Source organism: Solea senegalensis, linkage group LG10 (genome assembly GCF_019176455.1).
Source record: "Solea senegalensis isolate Sse05_10M linkage group LG10, IFAPA_SoseM_1, whole genome shotgun sequence".
Classification (NCBI taxonomy): Eukaryota; Metazoa; Chordata; class Actinopteri; order Pleuronectiformes; family Soleidae; genus Solea; species Solea senegalensis.
The window spans coordinates 4,461,226-4,485,081 of record NC_058030.1 but is presented as its reverse complement, the minus strand read 5'-3'; the positions used below and the strand labels follow the sequence as shown (position 1 = coordinate 4,485,081).

Here is a 23,856-nt window from a genome sequence, read left to right as displayed (position 1 = left end):
CGATTATTTTCGTAATCGATTAATCTGTCGATTATTTACTCGATTAAGCGATTAATCGTTTGGTGTTCAGAATTTTAGAGAACCATGTTGATCGTTGCTTGTCAAACCTGGAAATGATGATGTTCTCGAATGTTTTGTTTTGTCCACAAACCAAAATCATTGACTTTTAATGATTTCTTTGTTATCGAGAGCAAAGAAATGAAGAAAATATTCACATGTAAGAAGCTTAAACTATTGGAAATCTTGTTTTAATCATGAAAAACCGATTATTTGATTATCAAAATAGTTGTCGATTCATCTAGTAATCGATTAATCGATTCAGCGCTAAAGCCCAGTGTCCACCTAACATTTTCAGCTTGGAGGAAAACTGCCCCTCAGCTTTGTTCTTCTCTCTGTCCCTCAGGTGCTATCCTGGACAAACCTGTACCTCCACCCACATTTATGAAGCCCAGGACCATGTCCACATCATCAGGTATCAGATTTATGTTGCGCTTCCCTTAATATGTACTGTATGTGTTTGGTGTGAGGCTGCATGTGTGTGCAAAACCCCTGAAGCTCAAGTGCAGTTTCCTGTTTGGGGTTAGAACACATAAGGCATCCCAAACCCAAATTAGGCCAGAGGAAGAATTTCTGTTGGCTGTTTTACTTCCTGTTTCTGTCCCTTCAGTGGAAAGACCACAGTTATAGCATTGGCTGACAATAACAATACAACAAACAAATAAAATATAGGTTCAAATGGGTGGAGAGACTGCCGTAGGTCATCTGTTGTGTTTGAAAATAGTGTTTTATCTGATGGAAGGAGTTCAGAACAGAAGGTTTTCTTGCTGCAAAGGCATCATTATGTTTTATGTTTGTTATGTCTGTGTCATATATGTGTTATAACAGTTTCAATTACTATAATTCACACTAAATTGTGGTTCTAGAAGAATGACATCCTCAGCATTCCTGAAGTCATGGGCCTGTGACACCATGAGACCATGATTTCTTTGTCACAACCTCTCGTTCACTTTCTCTCTCTCCATCTTTCTCCAGCAGACCCTCGGCATCCTATCAGAGTGCTGGAACACATCCGACCGGACCCTCCTCTTCACCCGAAGCCCGCCGTTCCCGATCGCCCCGTTGGCCCCCTGCCGCCTAAACCTGCCATCGCTGCCAAACCTCCCCTCCCTACCCCGGCTGCTCCTGCGGGGGGAGGTGCTTGTCCGCCTTTTGCACATCCTCCCAGCAGCTCAGCAGAAAGAGTGCAGCTCAGAGCGCACACACATGACGGCAGACCGGGGGAGAGTACAACACAGGTGACAGAGCACTCAGTCTGGACGTTCACTCAGTGATGCAGGGAAACATAATCCACATTTAAGTCCTCACAGCCAAGGCTATCTAGTTTCTTTTTCATATTTCAAAATGTCCTTGAGTTGTTGTCCCCAGTGTCCTTCACTGTTATATAACCTAACATTTTCTATGTATTATATACTGTACATGGGGATGACAAATGTCATGAATTGTTACATGTACAGTTTTGTCTCGACTTTTATTTGTTCTTTACTCTTGCATACTTGGCCTTGTTTGGACTGAAGCCCAAATCGGATATTTAATCAAGTCCAGATTGTATTTAGTGTCATTTTTTGGCAGTCTGGACAGCTAAAAAAAAAACCCATGAGATCCTATTTGTCCTAAGATGATTCAAACTACATAAGGAGGTGGTTTTCGACTGCCATTCAGATTTGATTTTTACAGTTCTGTCACGTGTCAAACTGAATGTCTCGGCTGCTCAGATAGAAAGTGTCTTCTGTGTCGCTGGTAGTAACATGGATCCAGAGAGACAGAAGTTAACTGAAAGTGCGACAAACGATTGACACAGAAGCCAATAGTTTAAAAAAATCCATTTGGACAGAAACAGAAACGATTTCTGTCGTCCATTTTGTTTATTTTGCTTAGACTACTTGTTTTTAACTATAGGAATCCACGTGGGTGGAAGACGAGACTAGACAATGTCAACATGGACACATGCAGATCGGACCTGACCACTTGCGGTATATGTGAACAGTTGGTCGGGAAGATCAGATTGTGATCGGATATGCTTACAAATCCAGTTTGGGCTGCTGTCGAAACAAGGCCTGTGTTGTGTTGTGTTTTACTTTTCCCTCCTTTGTGATTGTCCACCCTGCCCTGATGGGAGTCACCTGTGTCTAATGAGTTTCACCTGTGCCCCCTCCAGTATTTAATCTCCCTGCTTCTTTGCTCATTGCACATGTGCCTCAGGCCTCGTCCACATGGAGGTCGGACTTTTTGGAAACTGAGGTTCTTCTTCCTCTGGTTTTTCAGAATAATAATAGTAGTCAATAGTAGACTAACAATGGGGAGATTTAAAAAAAAACAAAACTGTGCATGCACGTGTTAACAGTCCAATTAGGCATCAGGCTACGTCTGATCCCATCACACAACTTGTAAACTAATATGACATCACATGACAATGATGCCAAACACAACAGACACCAGCACATAGTTACCAGCCAAAAATACATACATACATACAGTATAAACACTGTGAATGAAGATATAGAATATTTCACCATTTATCCAAATGTTGCTTTTTTTTTACACACACACGCAAACCCACTGTTTTCAAGCCAGTGCAAAAATTCAATACAAGGGTGCTCAAAAATGCTCATTAGGTTGGCATGTTGACGATGACATGTTTAATGAGTGTGTTAAATATCAGCATTCAGTAAAGACTACAGCTGAAGGAAGGGCTGTTGCCTTCTGCTTCTTCTTATTAGGCTGCATTTGTTTCAACTAATTGGAGCTAATTAATCCGTCCATGATTATCGCCACCAAACACAGCCTGTTTTTCCACATCGGTGTTATTGTTCTCTGCCTCCGTATGTTCACGTCAGTCACGAAAAAAGCGCCGCCGTTGTTTGTCACAGCCCACTGAGCAGCCTCTTAACTTCTTCTCTCAGAATGGCAGCCAGGAGGGTCCTCAGGGTGCAGCCGCAGCTCCGTCCCCCAGGAAAGAGCTGCTTCCTCCGTTCTCATCTCCATGGAGGGGTCCCAGTGCACAGGATCGCTCTGAGAAAGCACAATCAGTGACAGACGGTACGGCATGTTATAAAATTGGGGTTTTGTCTTTGGAATCATTCAAAGGCGAGGAGTTTTCATGTGATCCAGTCAGGTTTGTGTGTTTATAGTGGGGAGGATGTGAGTTAAACCTCTTGAGGAAGTGACTGTGGGCCCGTGGTAGTTTGTAGTTTCATCCATTTAACGGCTTTGGGCGTTTCCACATACTGTAGATGAAACGTGAAATCATCAAATTCATGCTATTATAGTCTTATGAGTCACACAAGTCAAGGTGGAAAACACAGTGAAACAACACAGGAAGATGCAATAAAGTCATAATAACATTATAAAATGAGCAGAATGTACAATATCAGGGTTCTGTCTCTCTTATCCACGTCTTTACAGCCCTTAGTTGATACAATGGGTTGATTAGTGATTTATTACATTGATATGATCACACATTTTAAAGTAGTTTTGAAGTGTGGATGAATGAAGTATTGAAGACTCACTTATTCAAATCTGTGCTTAAACCTATGATATCTTTAATAACTTTAACTCGTCTGTTCAAATCAGCTTACTCTTTGTAAGCTGATTTGATGTGTCCTTGGGTTACTATAATTATTATATGTTTGCCACTTCAGCTTGATGTAAGATTATCTTTTGTGACTGGAAACTGAAGTTAACCCACACCAAAGTCCATAAAGATAATAAGGATTAAAAAGTCAATCCTCTGTCAGCACGTTCAAATGTTTTATGTTATCGCTAAAGTTGCTGTCGGTAAATCCAAACCAAGTGAAGTAGCTGGAGACCCACACGACAAAGTGTTGCTTTAAAGTTCCCTCTGTGTGTGTGTACTTGCAGAGAGTCTTCCCAAACCGAGGCAGCACCTGAAACCCCTCCCACAACGTAGAGCAGTGTCCGTCCATGAGGACACTCTGGCCATAACACAAGGTGATCGGTCCATCGTTACAGAAGGCGTGTTCTTCTCGTTTATGTATACGGCTCATGTACACAGTCAGGGTAGTTAAGTATAAAAATGTATGTATTTCATCCCTCTCAGAGCTGAAGGCAGTTTTACAGAGGTCACCCATCCGTTTCCGGGGCAACAGAGGGGACCTGCCCACCTGCACTGAAGATTCATCTTGTGGGGAGGAAGTGCAACAAGCTCTAAAGGGTGAGAGAGGTGTTTTACTGTAGTGTAATAACTTCTTTATTTTGAGTGCCTTTATCTAAACATTCTCCTTGTTTTGTCTGTTTTTCTTTCATCCATTCAGCCAGTGACAAAAGGACAGCTGAAGAAAAGAAGGGCACTGTCCAGAAGGTAGAGATGAAGACAAAGAAAGGTGGAGGGATGCTAGCTGAAACCAAGCACCTGCCTCCGGGAGATGAAGACGCCTCGGGCTCAGGATGTCCCTCCTCTACAGCTCACGCTGAACAAAGAGCATCAGTGCCCCGACTCTTCAGTCCGACAGCAGCCGCTGACAGAGCTCTGTCCACTCTGGAGAGTCCTCCGGCACAAGCCCAAACCCTGGAAAAGCCTCTCGTGACATCCCAGACGAAGAGCCCCAGCACCACCCCAGGATCGGCTCGAACTCTTGAAAAAAAATCGCCGGTGTCCCCGCCGCTGCCGGACAAGAGCACAATCCCAGCTGGATCTGAATCCCTGGAAAGCCCACAGGAGAGTTCTGTGTCCCACAAGAAGAAGAGCCCCGGCACAGCACTGGCGACAATGGCCTTTGGAAACAGCACACAGGAAAGAGGAGAGGCGGTTTCTAAACAGCACACGGCGAAGAAGGCAGAGCCAGCAGACCAAAGAACTGAGCCCGCTCTGTCTGAATAACACACACACACACACACTGACTTACACACCTGGGAGAGAGGGAGAGGGAGGAGGATGTGGTCCGTGACATCACTGAGATCAGAAACTGGGAGGCTTCACATGGTTTGAGAGTGGAAAACAGCAGCTGTGGTTATCTCTGACCAGGTCTGACACAGACATGATTTAGTGTGGGTGCTGTTTGTTTTACTGCAGGCCTTCAGCCATAGACGGCATATAAAAGTGGATGAAGCCTTCCATTTTGAAAAAGGGAACACAAGTAGTTCATTAGCCACCAGGAGGCAGCTCTACCGTTGCAAAAAGAACTCTGTTTTCAACAGTTTATAGGAATTTATAACATCAGTCATCATTTTCCTGAGGAGTTCGTGGTTTCAGTTGCCAATTTCTGGTGTTCTTTAATAGAGCATGATGTCACTTTTGTAAATTGTGTTCCCATTTACAGGAAAGCAGACGATAAAGCACAGCACATGTGGGAAGACACCAGTGTGACTGACTGCTGGTATCGCCCTGTGGGTGCCTGGTTGCAGGTGACGTCTATGAATTTCCCGCTTTTAAAAACTGACGTGGTGCAAATCAAATCACTTGAGTCGAGGTTTGTTTGGCAACCGGAAGACTACGTCCACTTTTTTTATATATACAGTCTATGCCAGTATACAGCCAACGTCTTTGTGTGAAGCTTCCAGATTATGGTGCTTATTTGCCCCAAACAACAGATGAGTACAGCTGCAGAAACGTAGCAGAACACACCCAGTAACTGTGCATCTCCAGAGTGTGTCTGCTCTGTTACTTTTCACGTCAGTACACTAATGAAATGACGTGAATTGAAGCTGTTGTGTGAGCAAAGATGACTGAACAAGGCCTCTTCTCACCCATAGAAAGAAAGTTTCCTGATATCCCACCAGGCAGAATGTTGCATATTGGACCCTTCTTAAAAGAAAATCCCCCGAGTGCAGTATGTTCCTTTTTAGAGCTGTTATTTCAGTCAGGGCAGCATTCAATCATCATTTCACTCGGACTGTCAGACTCACACACCCGACATTCAGCACCGCCACCTTTCGTGCAGTAAAACGTCTGAAATTGTCAATTTTTTTGTTTTTTTTTAAGTGATACCTTTCAAAGAATATTTACAAGTTGAGGCATTTGCTCAGTTTTCTCTTTGTTTTGAACGTGTTACACTAAAAATATTTCAGATTCCATTCCCTCTATCACAATCCCATCACAAAATCCCTACATGTCAGTATATTATTTAGCCTATAACAAGAGGACCAATTGACATCCTAAATTTAAACACCTCCAGGCACATGTTGTGTGAGTTCAGAAGATTTTATTGAGTCTATCCAGCTCTCAGGGTGAGCGTGGAGATGACGGACATCAGTTCAGCTCCCGATGCTGTCGCTGACCTGAGGCTTTTTTTCTCTTCCTGGGCTAGAGTTTATTTTCTACTGTCTACATGTTTATCTTTGCCTTGCACGCACAGACAGGATATGTACAAAACTACATAAAGCAAAACAAAAAGTTATGAAACAGAGTGTAAATCCATACCTATACTTGTTAATAAGGATTAAAGAGCTAATTGAGTTGTGTCATAATCTCTCTCTCTCTGTCTTGTTTTTATTCAGATTGTTGTTGTCTTTGCGGAGGAGGAGCTTTGAAATGCCTCGATTATTGGAGGCCTTGAATTGGTATGAGAATGATGTTATGTTTTATTTTACTTTAATAGCAGCAGCCAACATATTTAGACGTCATAGATTTCATTAAGTGAGTGTTTTGTTACTGTGGGAAGCCTATGATGCAGGCGTATGCATATACTGGGATGCCAGGTGAAGATACCTCGCAGAGAAAAATAGAATTAAGACGACACTGTGCGACTTTTGATGAATTCTGCTCCATGTTTTGAGCTTGGTCAGCAGCCGCTGCAGGAGAACAGCTCTGAGGAAGGAAATACGAGCTGCATGATCTGCTCAGACTGCAACAAAAGGTTTGAAAGTTCTTTTATGAAACTTTCTGTGTGTGGAGAGTATACATGCTCGCTCTGTATGTGTGTGGGTTTTCTGCGTGCTCTCGCACTTCCTGTCACTTTTCAAAAACACATGCAAGGTGGAGTCTTTACATTGACTGTAGTCCTTCAAAGGATGAGGGGGTAGAGGATGGACGGAAGGATTTCAATAAAACGGGGTGAAGCTGTGGCTTAATTTTGACGATGACTTGAAAAGTACAATTCAGTCTATTAAAAAACAGAGAAATGACATAAGACGTTGTCAAAAGAATTGAGATCCATAGGAAGGAGATCGGAGTCAGCTCAGTGTCCAAACAAGGGTTTAATCTTGTACAAGAGGAGCATTCACAAAGCAACACACACAGGCCAGTTACAAAGTGAAGACTCCCTGTCTTGTAGGAATCGCAAGGTATTTATCTGTCTCAATGGGTCAGCTATCACCCTGCCATAAGGTGCAGACCCCCGCCTCTGTGGGTTTGTTATCACCTTGCCCTCAGTCGCAGACCCATTGTCTCTATTCACAAGTTACTTCAAACAGTTCCTAAAACAATACCTATGGTCACTGGCCAAAATCGCATCCAACAGTTACATTAACAATACAAAGAGTGAGTGGTCTCAGGTCACATCAAACGGTTGCATTGAGCATTTGTCTTCATGTATTACATGAGGTGCATAATTCCCATAACATATCCCTCCTGTTTATGCTTAAGCATAATTATAACAAATGTTTTAGAGTGTGAGAGCGAAAACCCTATCGAGCAGTTCAAAACATTCCAATTATCAATTTTCTTTCTAGATAGGGAAACTCTCTCACGGTCCCGCTGCCCCGGCAACCACACGCAGGTACTCCATTTGATCAAGGCATAAAAGCATACATTCAAAAACATTTTGATTATATTGTTACCCCAAAATGAATTCAATGGTGACCAATTCAGAACACTACAACTTCTAGATTTCCTGTAGTACCATCATAATCAATAGAGTAAACAGCAATTATCCTTTAAACCATGGTGTTATCTTAGATTATCATCTGTAGTACCATCATAATCAATAGAGTAAACAGCAATTATCCTTTAAACCATGGTGTTATCTTAATCTAACATGTATCCATATAGATCATCATTTGTCAAATCAGTCGAACATTTCTGGTGCTGCATTCTTGTCGTCCTCTCGGTGGTCATCAGTGGTTGGGACTCTTTCATGCAGCATAGTTGTTTTTTGTTTTGTTTTTTTTCAAAGCGGTGTCCTGAGTCTCTGTAACAGTCCTTCTACATATAGGGTGATTAATCCATTCATTGCCTTAGATGCTGCCATCAGGTGCTGTATTAGGAATAAATGTACAACACATATCTCCAAACATTCTACATTATACAGTATTCCTCCCTTTTCAGCAACATCATGTCTCAAGCCATCCTATTCTGCCATGCCATTAAACTAGTCTTATCTAACTCTTGATGTATGCTTCCAATTGCTTCCTTAGTGAAGTCAAAAATCTCTGTTGATTATAATACACACTTTTATCAATCCACATTTTTATTAACAGTTCCCCATCAAGCCAGGAGTGATCAAACCAACCTGCTGGTGCATTTCTCTTTATAACACTCCTTGAGTATTTTACACATATTTTACACATCTCTTGTTTCCCTCAGGACACAGGGAGGATTCTCGCTCTTGATACCAAACGAGGCAGTCTTTTTCAACCCCCCAAAACTTTATTTTCCAAGGTTTGGATCTCACAAGGCCCCCTGTGACGGCCACAGCTCTAGGCTGCCCCGGAAACTAAATCTAACTTAAACTCACTTAACTGTGACAATAGCACATGTATTGTCACTGCACCTCTCCTAGTGTCCCATCTAGATTGTTCCTATTGATCTATTCCTCATTTTATCATACCTGGCCTTATGTCACTATATTTAAAATAAGGAATGCAATTGTGGTCGTACATGAAACAGTTATTAAACACAGTTTTAATTCTGGCATGGTGAATGCTTCTACTTATCTGACTGGCATTTGTGCTCTTTTGAAGTGTGTGATCCATTGTCTGTCTTTCAGCTATGTGTACTGCTGTAGGTGTCGACAGTAGTAGTTGATAGGAGCCTTCCCAGCGTGAAGCTGACCACTTTACCAACACCCAATCTCCTGGATTGATTGGCCCTCCTGTGGGTGCTGGATCTGGTTTTTGATGTAGTCTGCCTTGAGCATTGTGCTTAGAATACATTAATCATGAGGCACAAACACATTTTGGTGGTTTTAACATCCATGTAGTCTAGTCTATCGTGGATACCATCCCTCCTGTTGAGACATGGGTAATCCCATGGCTCAATATTGTAACAAATTTAAACAAATTCTTTTTGTCTTAGATTAGTGTCTCAGATCTCACCTTCATACCATTACAGTGTTGAAGTGGCAATTTACTACCGCCTTCATCTTCTTCAATTATTATTCTGCATGCTTCAGTATCGTTTAGAAAACAAGTTTTACGATTTTTTTAACCAACAGGGTGACTATGGCTTTTGGTCCATACTCAAAAATACTTCAGTGTTTTCTAGTTAACATACTTCTTCTTCCTCCTCATCTTCTGTGTCCTGGTATGTATGTGTGTGTGTGAGTGCATGACCTGGTTTATTGACTAGTAGCGCCGATGAATCATCAACTCGTCTGGGTCCTCCATTTCTTCTTTGCTGTGGAATTCCTGAAGAGAACACAGCATCCTACGTCTCTCCTCATAACTTCTGATATCTCCTGAGCTAATTGTCAAATACACTTGAGAGATGTTTATGGAAATATATATTTTATATTATTTCAGCCCTATAATGACTTAGTTTATGACCGCTTTAGTTATCTTCTTACCCCAATTACTTTATTTAATTAATGTTATTTTTTTAGTACTGTTGTTTTTATTTCATTTTAGTATTATTATTATTTTTAAACATTTAATCAAACCGCCAATCTATTCTTTGGTTCTTGGTCATTTCTAGTTCTTCCTTTGACTTTACCTCTATCTTTTCTACCAGTTTTTACATTCTTCTACCTGTAATTTTCCTCTAAATCCATATTTATTTTCCCATCTTTTTATATACTTTACATTATCTAGTGCCTTTTGGCCCATTCGTTTTGCATCACCTTCATATTGAACCTCGTCAGGTTCACAACAACATTTATAACAACTATTACCATTTCCCATTTTGATATAAAAATTACCTTCAATTTTATTTGTACTTTTATTTTAAGGTTCCTTTATTATTATTATTATTATTATTATTATTATTATTATTTTATATATTTTCCCAACTTTTAATCTGGATTATCAGTGTTTGCCTGTTTTTTCTTTTTCTTTCCAAATATTCTACATATAATTTCTGTCCAGACTCTGAATTTCTATTTATTTATCTATTCTTGTTTTTAACAATGCATCCACTATCAGGAACAAATACCAAATAAAATTTGGTATTTTGATTGTCACTGAAAAGGACCAACACTCTGCAGCCTGAGCCTATGCCACCAGGCACATAAAACAACACAAAGCCATGGCGCACACATTAAAACATCACAAAACACAAAACAACACAAGACAATATTTAACACACAACATATATATGTCGACTTTAAAAGAGTTCGTATCCTAAGTTTTCTAATTTTATGCTAAATTTTCACAAAGTAGAAGAATACCATGACTTACAGCTTCTTTCGTTACTGGCACCGCATATTCAACTAACTGTTGTTACTTATTAGCGGAAATTTGATCTATATATTTTACCGGTTTGTCTAAGAGAGTTCTGCTCCCCCAAGTCCCTGACTTGCTTTGGATCCCAGACCCCGACGCCTGTTGTTTTCTCAGCCCTGAGGGATTAGTTTAAACCTTGTCCTTCCAAAGACAGTAATCATTTTTAGGTCCCTGCCCTAAATCTAAGAGAGTCCTGCTCCCCCAAGTCCCTGACTTGCTTTTAAATATAAGAGAGTTCTGCTCCCCCAAGTCCCTGACTTGCTTTTTATCTATTTTAAATGAGCTAGGATCGATCCGTTTCTGTACCGGTTTTTTCACTTCAGTAGAAGAATACCATGACTTACAGCTTCTTTCGTTACTGGCACCGCATATTCAAACTTACTGTTGCTACTTTTTATCTGCCGAATTGCTATGCTCAATTTTCACTTCAATAGAAGAATACCATGACTTACAGCTTCTTTCGTTACTGGCACCGCATATTCAACTAACTGTTGTTACTTTTGAGCCGAATTTGTTTTTAAATTTAGAAATGGTTATTTCTTACCCTTTTGAAGATTTGAGTCCCTGACTCAATGTTTGTCTGGCTGATCCGTCTCCCCTCCTTGGTTGGCCCCGTCACTGTCCCACTCTTCACGGAACCTGGCCTCCCTGACCAAACGGAGCTTTAAGAGCCCCGAGGTGGAGGACTTTTAGGAGGATTTATTTTTCTTACCCCCGCCTTGCAAGGTCTTCAGGTCCGCTGATGTGAAGAGAGCGACAGGTATTGGGGCCCCACGTTGGGCGCCAAGTTGTCAAAAGAATTGAGATCCATAGGAAGGAGATCGGAGTCAGCTCAGTGTCCAAACAAGGGTTTAATCTTGTACAAGAGGAGCATTCACAAAGCAACACACACAGGCCAGTTACAAAGTGAAGACTCCCTGTCTTGTAGGAATCGCAAGGTATTTATCTGTCTCAATGGGTCAGCTATCACCCTGCCATAAGGTGCAGACCCCCGCCTCTGTGGGTTTGTTATCACCTTGCCCTCAGTCGCAGACCCATTGTCTCTATTCACAAGTTACTTCAAACAGTTCCTAAAACAATACCTATGGTCACTGGCCAAAATCGCATCCAACAGTTACATTAACAATACAAAGAGTGAGTGGTCTCAGGTCACATCAAACGGTTGCATTGAGCATTTGTCTTCATGTATTACATGAGGTGCATAATTCCCATAACAGACGTGATAAACGATACTTTAATATATGAAACCTGGTGATACTGGAGATACTGAAATGATGTGGAATCACCATTTATTAGGATGATTATACGCCACATATTGCCTTATGTGCACTGCAAAAAAACAAGAACATATAACCACTATTAGGGGAAAATTATTATCTGCCAGTGCAGCAAGAAAATGGCGCTTGTTAAGACAAATTATCTTAAGTATCTTCAGCCTTAATAAGTAAATAAGTCCAAAAAATTATGTGATTACATAAATACACTGAGTTCAAGTCAATTACACTAGTACATATTTTCATTTTTTGCAGTTTACTTTACTTTCTTACTAAATTTAATTCATTGTTCTTTTGATTTGGGTGTACATGTACTTCTAATCTAATCTAATCTAATTTGGCATACCTACAGAACCAGGTAACGACACTCCAGTCCCGTTAAATGTATTCATTTGGCTTTTTCACAAGTTGCGCAGTCAAGACAAGACCACGATGTCATTTAAACACCTTTAATATATTATTTTACAGCCTATGATAGCTGGCAGCTATACAACAACAATATACATGAGAAGGAATCTGTTGTGTGGGGCATTTCAGGTTACAGACTCTTTCTCGGCGTCATAATATTTCATTTCCGGTCCCAAATTAAAAACGTAGCCTATCTGTCAGCAGTTTCACATTTCACTTCTAAAAAATAAAACATCTGAGAGGCCTTATGGAAAAAAAGCAACTAAAAATCTTCAATTTAATTTTTTTCTGTCTATCAAAAATACAGCTGACTCCGTCATCACCAACCGAGCAGCATCTCTTTGGCTCACACGCTTACACAAGTTCACTTCTGTTGTTTTTCCAGTGTGAGTGCAGTCCTGTTTTCTACTCTTAAGTCATTCCTGTGGTGAAGTGAGTGGATTATTACCCTGAGTAACAGTAACTGGGGGGAGGTGTGTGGATATATTAAATGGACAGCATCTTTGGAAGGATCTTAATCAGCAATAAAACACCGGGGATTTGCAGTAGACAGAATTGCACACAGAAAGCCTAGCTGTACTCCAGCTTTTATACAACCGTCTACACTTCAACGCCTAAAAGTAAAGAAAGAGCAAAAGGTCGGACTGCAAATGTTACAAACGATGAGACAGTTCTGCTGGGATTGTCACGAGGGTCACAAGTGTTTCTGCCGCGACGCCTCAGTCTGTACTAAGCCTCCTCATCACTGCTTGGCTCCTCTGGTGGGAACGTGGGGTTGTGGTTGAGTTTTTGCATATCCTCTGCAGTCAGCTCTCTCATCCTGCCGTCCATACTGAGCTGCATGGGCTTAATCACATTGATCCTGTCGAGAGAGATCATTTAATACAGCACACCGTCAGCACATCCTCGCGAGTGTCGATACAGGGAACCGGAGTTGGGATTTCTAGTTGCCTGAGGATTTAAATGTGAAAATACGTGAATACAGTCTGCAGTACCTGAGACCTGGTTGGGGGAACAAAATGCACTGATAATGCATATTAAAATACAGGCTCAATCTCCCTCCTTTTATAATTTATTTTTAATGTCACACAGTCCAAGAAAAACACATTAATTAGATGTACACACACACATCAGGGGAGTACAGGGGGGGACAAAAAAAAATCACATCTGGTTTGCAAAAGCCTTGAGGGTTGGGGAGATGGTTATGGTGCTGGGATTCCTAAAATGTGGGCTGTGGCCCACTGGTGGACCTTGAAAGTATTGCAGATGGGCCTCAGTATGGGAAAAACGCTGTGCCATTTTCACAGGGGAAACATCAAAAATGAAATATCCAGTCTTAATTTTGTTATTCACATTTAATGGCTACATACTATGTTGTGTTTATTTGTAAGCAAAACATAAGACAATGTACTGTCATTTCAGTGTTATCTGTTGACTTTAATGTGTTGTGTGCTTGCTCATGTGCAAATCAACGTGGACGTGGATTTTTTATGAGCCTCTGACTTAATCAGCAGTTAATCTGTTAATACTTTAGGTTTAGGTTTGGGTTTAAGACCGACTCTGTAGCGTGTGTTCTTTCACTGACCTTGACAGTTTGTCAAACATGTTGAGCAGCTTCATAGCTTCATACTCTTTCTGCTCCTCTGTCATTCCCTCCATGGGATTGGGCTGCTCTTCTTCTACTACTCCTGTTATCGGGTTTATCCTGACGAGACATTGTCATAGTTAATTCTCCAACTTGATCAAAACAGTCTCATCTCAATATCCAATCTGTTTAGCTTTGATCATGTGGTAGGCAGCTACTGGATGCTGACTGGATGCTGAAGTGTTATGTGTTTGGGTCTTTCTGCACGGAGTTTCCTCCCACAGTCCAAAAACCTGTCCTGGTTGTGACCCCCCCTTCCGCCCTATGTCAGCTGGGCTCAGCTCCAGTGACCCTCATGTGGAGGATATAGTGGTAGACAATAATAATGCCTCTCTGGCGCCTCCCGGTGGTGGTATTTCAAGCATATTTAACTCGGAAGAAGACATAATGGTGGCTGTGCTGTAAAGTCTATGTGGTCTAGATTATGCTGACACAGAAAACTGGAATTTAAAAAAAAGACAGAGCAGACCTTTTAATTAACTCCACCACTACATTTGAATAATTAGTGGTTAAACATGAAGGGCTTTAGTTCTACGATGTGACTAAGCTCATGTGAAGATCATATAGCAAGTGCGATTGTTGCTCCAGGCTCGTGGTTCAAAGGGTTCGTAGTGTACCCCATAATTACGAGTGTGTTTGGAACAGGTGTCACTGTTCTACATCAGGTGTGGTGGACTGAGGTGTTACTGACTGAGCCTTGGCCTCTTTGTACTCCTCCGTCTCCGAGTCTTCGTCTTCAGAGTAGATCCCAGCGTCTCTGCCGCCACTCAGCAGCCCTCTGGCAACCAGCAGACCGGCGGCGTTACCATACCCGGTGTACTTAATGAACCTCGAGACTGAAAGGAAAAACACGGAACTGTAAGTAAGTATTTGTCTGTTCAAACCCAAAACAGACAGATTTTGTTTGTTTTTTACTTCCAAACCCTAGTGTAATTCAGTTCCTGTAAACTGTGCTGAGCATGTTTTAATCTGTCCATCACCATGTCCATAAATGGGAAATAAATGATATAAAGAAAATTGGGGACATCTACCCTTAGATATTTTGAAAAGAAGACTTAAAATCCTTTCCCTTAAAATCTTTTTATTCTAGCCTTCAACTAGCTCCTTTTTATTCCACCTTGTGATGTGTTTTTTTTTGTTTATTTTAAAGTTAAAACAGGGTTTTAACCTCTTGAGCCTTTTCCTATTTTATTCAAACCTGCGTTTTATTGTTGTATTTGCATCTCTTTTCTATTTAAAATTTTCTTTTCCTTTTATTGTGAAGCACTTTGTGCTGCAGTCCTTGTATGCAAGGTGCTGTACAAATAAAGTCTATTATTATTATTATTGTTATTATATATGTCTCTGCCAAGACTGAACCAATTACAAATATAAAATCAGAGCCAAAACCACATCCACTTCAGATATGTACATCACACCCATGGCTGATTTACAGATCCCATTTACAAGCCAATAGCTGATTAATTAGTCAGGAGTATATGTAGTATATATGCCAGGCCTGTATGTGGCGCTATAACACTGCCACAAACATACAATATAAATAGAGAAGAAGACGGGCAGCATGCTCTTAAAGTTTACATTCTGTGTAGGAAGTCCAAATACATGAAGAACAAGATGGTGGAAGCAAATACAAGAGCGAGCGGTAGGTCTAGAATTTGTTTTCACTATAATTTCATACATGAAATGCAAGGGTGCAATTTTGAGGTTTTTGACCTGTGGGTTCCCAAACGTTTGTCCCGTGTGGATAAAAAGCTGATAAGATTCAAAACCTTTGTGAATTCTAAACTCATTCTTGTGAGTATGTGTCACATAAAATCATGTGAAAAGCAACTTCACTTATCAAAATAAACCAAGCGTGGCTCACCACTTTCTTTGCAGAGGACAAAGAGGAATTCAGCAGCACAGTTCTTCACGTCTGTGTCAATATGTGTCATGAGACGCACTAGTTTGTTCCTCACAGCACTGCCCACCTCAGGTCTGTTCTTCACGTCACGCAGTGGAGGCAGCACCTGCACACACACATGGGCCATCAAATCACCAACTGTCCTCGTTCATCTCTTCTTCATGATAGGCTTTCCTCTGACCTTTGACCTCAGGAACTTCCGGGTCTCTCTGTGGATGCGGCTGCTCTCCGTCAGCAGGTTCAGTGACGGGAGAAGGGTCTCCTTCAGTTTATGGCCCTAGTCAAAAATGACAAAGACACAACCAATCAGTTGGATGAGGAGAAAGGTAACACAATATAAATACTGACCATTTACACCATTTACTGTATCTTTTAAAGGTCCAGTGTGTAAGAATTTGTAATATTTAATGATAAAATTGCAGATTGTAACAAATAAAAGGTATTTAAAAGCCGTTTAGGAAACTAAAATTGCCTTTAAATACCAGAAAGAAACACAGCTGCACAAGATGCACAAAACCTCCTTAATATCATGTCATATCATATCATATCTATAATGTTACTGCTTATATTAATAGTTTTTTTTGTTACTCATATTGGAATCCAGTTTGCATGTTCTCCCTGTGTGTGCGTGGGTTTTCTTCGGTTTCCTCCCACAGTCCGAAAACACTCTAAATTGACCATAGGTGTGAGTGTGAGAGTGGATGGTTGTTTGTCTCTGTGTTCCTGTGATAGACTGGCAATGTGTCCAAGGTGTACCCCGCTGGGATTAGTACCTGGGATTAGTACCAACAACCCTCATGTGGAGGATAAAGCGGTAGAAAACAGATGGATGGATGGACAAAGGGTCTAGTCTTACCCGGTCGAGTTTTTTCTCCATGAACCCCAGCAGCGTGTTGACGGCGTCCATGTTGACCCCCATGTACTCGATGGAGCCTTGTTGCACTTTGGGCAGCAACAGCACATCCAGACAGGGCAGGGGCAGGTTACCAAGCAAGTTAACAGTATGGCTGCGGGGGAAATAAAGAGGGGCGAGGTGTCAGGAGAAGAGTGATGACCGCATGATGCTGCTGATGAATGTGTGCTGTCCTAACCCGTGGAACTCCTCCGTCCGCTCCTCTCCATCTGCTCGGCTCATTAAACAGTGTCTCAGTATGGCTCCCAAATGTCGGCACTCTGCTGCCTCCTCCTAAACACACACACACACATATCAACCTGTTAGTTAACACTAACCTTAACCAAACAACAGTTCAAATCTTAGCATTAAACTTAACAAGTAAGGAGGTTCTGGCTGATCAGGACCAGATTTTGGTCTCCATGAGGACTACTGGTCCTATTAGCGTATATGTGTATTTCTAGTGTTTTTGTATTACTTGATTTCCTCACTTTTAACCTATGTTACAGCGAGATAATGGTAAAAAAAAAAAAGCTATGTCCAGCGATGCTCCATTCACATTCAATACATTGACTTTATGCACTATTGTTCTCTGTGTTGTGAATAAATAGAGAAATCCTGCACTTTTAACTTTTAACCGACGTTTTTTGTTTTCTTCAGTTAGACAGACATCGCGATGTATCGCTGTATGATTGATTTGCGATATATTAATTATCACAGAATCGTTGTATCGTGATATTATTGGTATTGGTACTCTGATGAGTTGAAGATGTTCTGAAAATGATAATTCTGTTTTAAGTTACATTAAATCAGCTATTACACTTGACTGTATAATTTATAAATATTACTATGGACAAGTGACAAAAAACATTTTAATTTTCCTCCGTACCTCATCGACCTTACGCCTAGTTGTGTCAAAGGTGATATTGAACAGTATTTTCAGTATTTCCATGGCCAGTTCTGTCTGGTCCCGGCTGAATGGGGGTAGCTCCTCAGGCGGGACACCCTCGAATCCTGGCCTGGCCGTCTCCAATGTGTTTGGCCAACACAGACCCAGTGTGGCGTCCATCTGGTTGCCTGGATTAGAACACACAGGACAGGAGGTTGGTACGGGTGCATCGTTCACGCTCAGATTAGCAATTAAGTATATGCAGGGTTTTTTAACTTGAATAAAGCAGAAATGTTATGGTTCATTATATCGAGATGAGTAAAGTCAGCTACAGGAGGCAGATTTATTTATTCTCAATACGATCATTTGCTCTCTCATCATCCTCCACTTCCCACACTGGTATAGTGAAAGTAGATTAAGATGGAGCGAGAGATGAGGTGACTCTAATTATTATTCGTTCATTCATTCATTCATTCATTCATTTGTTGATATTTGATTTTTAATTTTCTCATAATTCCTCAGCTTTACTCCGATCACATACCCTGGTATATACAGTAGAACAGTATTTCTGATTTTGCTCCACCAGAGGAAGCTCGCGTACCACCCTTTGAGAACCCTAGATGTATACCACTTAAGCCTAATTCAAACTACAAGCCCAATAATCCATTTGCAGATGAATTATCCACCTAATGTCTGGGACAGTATGCTCGGACCTAACGGTGGGACAAGAGAGTGGATGTGGGATCGTGTAGACATGAGTCACATGAAGCCAAACCATTGCAGATCCTCATTTTGATATGTGTGGCTGGAACATGGACGCAACTATCTGCAGCCGTGAAACGTGAGAAATATAGAGAGGACTTAACCTAGATGTGATAACGGAAGTGAGCAAGTATAGTTACAGATAGAAAAGGGGTCATGGTTACAGTCATTTACCGAGCAGACTGATGCCGTGAAGTTCCTGAGCGAGCTGAGCCCTGACGTCCACTCTGAGGGCAGTCAGCAGGAAGGTGAGGCGTAAGTCAAAGAAACGCACCTGGACAGAGGAAGCAGTTCTCAGTTGGTCAGACTCACACTTATGTGATCGCTCAGGACGGACGTCAACGCCAGGTCTGAAAATGCATTCAGGATCCTGTAATACATGTAGCTGACATCCATACCTCCTGGTTCCAGGGGGAATCATGACACTGCTTCAGCCTTTCGGAAACTCCCTTTATCAGCTGCAGATCTGCTGCGACCACCTGCCAATCGCACACCCCACCCGTTCATGAAAAATCATGTTGCTCAGCACCGACGCACTCAAGAGGATTCATGGGAATGTCAATCTCAAAAGACTGACTGACCTGTCCAGTCTCGTTGTGGAGCAGGATGTTACATAAGGACTTGAGAGCCTCGACAATCACCTCCTGGTCGGCGTTTTCTGACGGACGCGAGGCTTCCTTCGCCGACTCACCGGATTCTCCTTCTGTCGCTCCCCCCTCACCCTCCGCTGTGGAGAAACAAAGTCAAGGAGCTGCGCAGACATTCCCCTGTATTTAGACGGCTTTTAGGTTTAAAGGGATAGTTTGGGTTGTGATGTGAGATGTGTGGCACATGGAGACTTGCTCTCACGAAAAATGGACAAGAAAAGCAGAATTGATCCTTTTAACAATTTAAATTAAATCCATGCGTCTACATTATTATGAGAACATGATTGCTGCTATATCATTCGTGAATAGATAGTTGGTTCTCCTCTTGCAGCAGTTATTTCTGACACTGCACATAAATTACACAGAATGTAACTGGTTTCAATGTTGGTGTTAGTTCACGTTTCATCTTGAAGGTTTTCCTCATGTATCTTAAGTTCCTGTTTTATTTTACAGCTTCTTACGTCATCTTTTTATTCCCCGCATCTGATCTTATTCCTTCCCGTGTAATTAACTGTCTGCCCAGATGTGATCACCTGTGTCTTGTTAGATTCCTCCCCTGTGTGCTCCCACAGTGTCGGTTGGACTGTCTTGCACTCTTACTTTGTGTTTTGTTTCTACCTAAGGTTTCAGTTCCCTGTAGTAATCCGAGTGGCTCCTGTTTTGTTTTTCATCTTTGGATGACCTTGTTTCAACTTCCTGCCACGATGCTCTAAGTTTGGACCTGATTACACTATAATTTACTACATTTGCAAAGCTCGTCTGATAAATCTTAAGGCTAAGGATGATGTTTTGTCTCGCCTTTTCTGACTGGAGAGTGAAGTTTGTAATCTGCCCATGTTGCTGCACTGAAATCCACAGAGAATAGAAGCATTCTTAGTGGATGGGGACACGGGAGCAGCTGGTGTTGCCATGTTTGGTAAGTTTTTGTTTCTTAAGTCAATCTGAATGAATGATCTTCACTCTCCAGTTAGAACAGGCCGTCTAAGGGTGACATAAAGTGGCAAACTCAATATTCTCAATGTATCATATACTTAAGCGGGCATAGATGTTTATCAGGTGAGCTTTTTTCCTTGTATCCCAACTAGAAGCAGCAATGTCTAATCCACACTTTGAAAACCCTGAACAATCCCTTTAAAGGCCATAATGATTTAAAATTTTGTCTAGTTTCTAGGGAATAATTGCGGTGCAAAATGCATGTGGTTGACAGGGATTATTACCTTCACCGTGCATGGGTTTGCTGTGGTCTGGAGCAGCAGCAGCACTGGCCACGGAGATGCCAGCATAGCGGGCAAGAGTGGACATGGCTGAGCGGCTGATGAATGGTTTCAGGCAGAGTTTGTCTCTCGTCAGCGTGCGAACTGTTTCTAGACACGCCAGCTGACATGAGGGCTGCAACTCCCCGTTGAGGAAACCGAGCACCAACTCCCCGAGATGCTGTGTCACAGAACAAATGAAAATGTCAGATTTATGGAAGCCAACTGGTGAGGTGACCAGATACGGGCAGCTAGAAGTGGCTCCATTGGTAGTCTATCCATCTATCGATTGATCTATTTCTTCTTTTAATCCCATTCTCAATTCTGCTTTTTCATATTCTAATGGGATTCTAGCATCCAAAACGCAAGTAGATGTGTGTGTTTACCTCTCTGTCCTGCTTTTCTTCACTGCTGAATGTGAAGCACTGGTTCATCTGAAGAACAGAGAAGCAGAGCAGACACAAGGAAAAGTTTCAAACCGGTTTAAATGTATATTATTTGCAGATGATACCACTTCAGGGACAAATCTAAGCCAAGTATTAGTTGTTAAGGCTGAAAAGGAACTGAAAAACGGGTTTGATATTTAAACAAATTCATGATATTTAGTAAAGGAAAAGCGTAGATATAGAAAAAAACAGACCCAGATATTAAAAGTGTGTCATAATAGACGAAACCTTGAAGTGGAAATCACACAAAAACAGCACAAAAATGAAAAGATCCAAATAAAGTAAAACATTTATTAAATGACAAAGCATTATATATGTAATACAATACAGTGATCCGTGAATATTTGGAATACTGTATTGAAATCTGGGAAAATTCAGTCTTCCTTTTTCAAAAAAAAAGAGCAATCAATACATCTTATATAAAAAGTAAACTAGTTCTACATTCTAGAAAGGTTTCCAAAATCTGTTCATTGACGAAATTATTCAGGTTATTATTATTAGTGCTGATTAACGGAAGAAAACAACAGAGCAAAGTGAGGAAAAGTATAACAGATCGTGCATCTCTCTGGCAACACTAAGCTCCTCATCTCTGAGAGTGCTTTAGAAGAGCAGGATTTGACTGGGCTGGAGAGGTCTCTATTTGTGCATCACACAAGCTAATCCTATTGCCTTTAAGATAAACTCCCACGCAGCTAAAAGCACCGTGCCTGACAGGACTGTGCAGCACTCGTAACCTGAGGTTAACCAACAGCATGTCCTGCTGCTCAAGTGTGTTGAACTCCTGAGATGAAGCTGCTTATTGGCCGACAGCAACTATATTCTTTAAATATGGTAGATTTGTTTTAGGTGCGAGTCCAGTGTGTGACATTCAGAAGAGTTTATTGGTATGTTTGTATAATTACTCTAAAATAAACCTGAGAATAAGCCTTTCAAATGCACTTAACTTAAGTTAAGGGTCTTGCTTTTCGGTGGCTGTGACCGTGAGTCAACGTGTTTCTAAAAGCAGCTGGAATGGACTTTTGTTTCACATTTTGAAGCAGGAGCTGTCTGCGCAAACAATGATAGCATATGACGCGTACACCAACACGGATGATAGTGAAATAGTGACTCCTCACCATTAGATGTCACTAATTCTTAGACATGGGACATTTAAGTGGCTAAGATGTGTTTTTCCTAGTGTAGCTCACTATGCTTGTCCGGTTTACACCACTATAGCCCCGGGGGGGAAAACGGTCCCTCGACCGCAAACTTTGACTGAAAGTAGTACCTATACTCGCGACTAGGGACTTTTCAGATTACCAGGAACTCTAGAGGGGCGGGGCTGTGTGCTGAAGAACGCTGATTGGTGGAACACATTTTGCAGCTGTTTTAGCCAGAGAGGCTGCAACCTAACGTTAAGAGAAGACGAAGAAAGAATTAGAATTTATTCATTTCGCTGTCTGTCATTTCAAAGAATATGGAGCAAAAAAAAAAGTGGATGGATGACGAAGTCCAGGCTCCTTTGAGCGTATTATAAAATCGTTGTTTTCCGGAATTTCTGGAAATGTTGCTGGAAAAGGGACTTATGTGCAACTACCTCATACAACCCTTTAAAAAGACCTGAACTATTCCTTTAGAGCCAAACTGTTGTCTATGACGGCTTTAATATGTAATATATTGATATTAAGAATGTAACTGTATCCTGGTGACTCCTTTGTTCATGTAACTTGGTTTCTTGTGTTTAATTACCAGGGCCATTAGTTAAATTAACATTAGAAGAGTTTAAAAAAGAAAGTAAAAAAGATGCTTAATTTACTATGTACAGTATATATGTATGCCTATATATATGTATGTTAACGGTGATTTAATATGACTCAATTAAGTCCTTCAGCTTTGCAACAATGGCAATAAAACGATTATCATCATCTACATCTCTGTTATTGTAAAATGAAGCTTGGACTGAAGCTGTTCGTCCGGAAACAATGATGTAGCAGGCAACATTTACAGAGCATAAATAAATAAATCAACATGATGAAGGTTATTTTGTTTCTGAGAGAGAGAGAGATGTCGCTCACTTCGCTTTTTTTTAATTACCTCCTTGTTGTAGCTCTGTAGAGCCGCCAAAGCTGCGTCCTGCTCTCCAGTCTCCATTTGCTCTATGATGGCATGTAAATCCATTTTCATCGCCATAGACCTCGAGCTGTGCTTCCTCCTGAATTCACCACTCTCTCTCTCTGTGTGTGTGTGTGTGTGTGTGTGTTATTTGTCGCTCAATATGTGTGTGTGTGTGTTTGACACCACCCACAGATGACTGCATGATGTCTGGATCCCTACCAGCCGGCCATGGCCGATTAACGCACGGGATTTATTTGTGCAAGCCAAATGCTGCGTTTAGGTGTCCCTGGGAGATACGGACGAAACAACATTCCCTATTAAATGAGGGTTATCACTGTTTTTTGCAATCTGTGTTATGACGACGTGGTAATAATAATATTAATGCACACGAACTGCAGTTAAATGCATATAAAACACGAGGTACAGTACGTTATAGAGCAGTGGTTCTCAAAACTGAGCTCTTGTTGTAACACCATTATCACCAACGTTAAAATACAGTGGTGTACTTTTCACAGGAGGCAGATTTATTCCCAATAAGATAATGTGTTCTCTTATCGTCCTCCTCGTCCTCACATAAAAGATATAACGATATAATAAAGACATAAAGATACACAGTTTGTTTTTAGGTATGAAAGGTATAGTGGATTCAGCGAGATGTATAACTTGGTGTAGAAAAATGTGTCTGTTTGTTTGATTTCAGACTTATATATTTATATATAAATATAAATTTATATAATTTAGCATCTATATAGAGGAACATGGAATTGAATTAAGGGGGTTAGAGTTTAAAATAAGTGTTTACTTCATCCTACTTTTTTTCAAACATGCAAAATGCGTGGCTCATGGAGATTTCCATGTACTTTTTTTGTCTATATATAACTAACTGACATATACTTAGCATACTGGTGTAGTGAAATTATCTTAAGATAACACTCTGGTCAAAATTGCTCAGCTCCACACTCCGATCACATACCCTGGTATCTACAGTAGAACAGTATTTCTGATATTACTCCAAGTACCACCAGAGGA

The 23,856-nt window shown here is 41.1% G+C and overlaps 2 protein-coding genes and 1 long non-coding RNA gene across 3 annotated transcripts in view; 1 reads left to right on the top strand and 2 right to left on the bottom strand.

Moving 5' to 3' along the window:
- carmil2 (capping protein regulator and myosin 1 linker 2) overlaps positions 1-6,483 on the top strand; it is a 36,675-nt gene extending 30,192 nt beyond the window's left edge. The window contains exons 36-41 of the mRNA XM_044035891.1: positions 404-472; positions 1,033-1,295; positions 2,961-3,096; positions 3,919-4,008; positions 4,118-4,231; positions 4,332-6,483. Of these exons, the coding sequence (XP_043891826.1) occupies positions 404-472; positions 1,033-1,295; positions 2,961-3,096; positions 3,919-4,008; positions 4,118-4,231; positions 4,332-4,897 (1,238 nt within the window). The 3' untranslated portion in view covers positions 4,898-6,483. The remainder of the gene's footprint in view (positions 1-403; positions 473-1,032; positions 1,296-2,960; positions 3,097-3,918; positions 4,009-4,117; positions 4,232-4,331) is intronic.
- Positions 6,484-8,420: 1,937 nt separating this feature from the next.
- On the bottom strand, positions 8,421-11,457 carry LOC122775422. Its single transcript, XR_006361105.1, has 2 exons — positions 11,159-11,457; positions 8,421-9,582 (listed from the first exon to the last, which is right to left on the bottom strand). It is a non-coding gene; the product is annotated as an uncharacterized LOC122775422 (long non-coding RNA).
- Positions 11,458-12,323: 866 nt separating this feature from the next.
- ric8a (RIC8 guanine nucleotide exchange factor A) lies at positions 12,324-23,052 on the bottom strand. Its single transcript, XM_044036790.1, has 14 exons — positions 22,807-23,052; positions 20,674-20,721; positions 20,252-20,468; positions 18,969-19,114; positions 18,786-18,866; positions 18,562-18,661; positions 17,626-17,813; positions 16,936-17,030; positions 16,701-16,851; positions 16,026-16,121; positions 15,806-15,950; positions 14,633-14,777; positions 13,882-14,001; positions 12,324-13,158 (listed from the first exon to the last, which is right to left on the bottom strand). The coding sequence occupies exons 1-14, from the start codon at positions 22,900-22,902 to the stop codon at positions 13,026-13,028; spliced, it is 1,761 nt and encodes a 586-aa protein (XP_043892725.1). The 5' UTR covers positions 22,903-23,052; the 3' UTR covers positions 12,324-13,025.
- Between the last annotated feature and the right edge of the window lie 804 nt (positions 23,053-23,856).

Excerpts from the sequence above, each read along its gene's own strand:
- ric8a (XM_044036790.1), bottom strand. The coding sequence starts at position 22,902 with ATGGCGATGAAAATGGATTTACATGCCATCATAGAGCAAATGGAGACT. Across the intron at positions 20,722-22,806 it reads TACAGAGCTACAACAAGGAG|ATGAACCAGTGCTTCACATT; the intron begins GTAATTAAAAAA and ends TCTGTTCTTCAG. Across the intron at positions 18,867-18,968 it reads TCCACAACGAGACTGGACAG|GTGGTCGCAGCAGATCTGCA; the intron begins GTCAGTCAGTCT and ends TGCGATTGGCAG.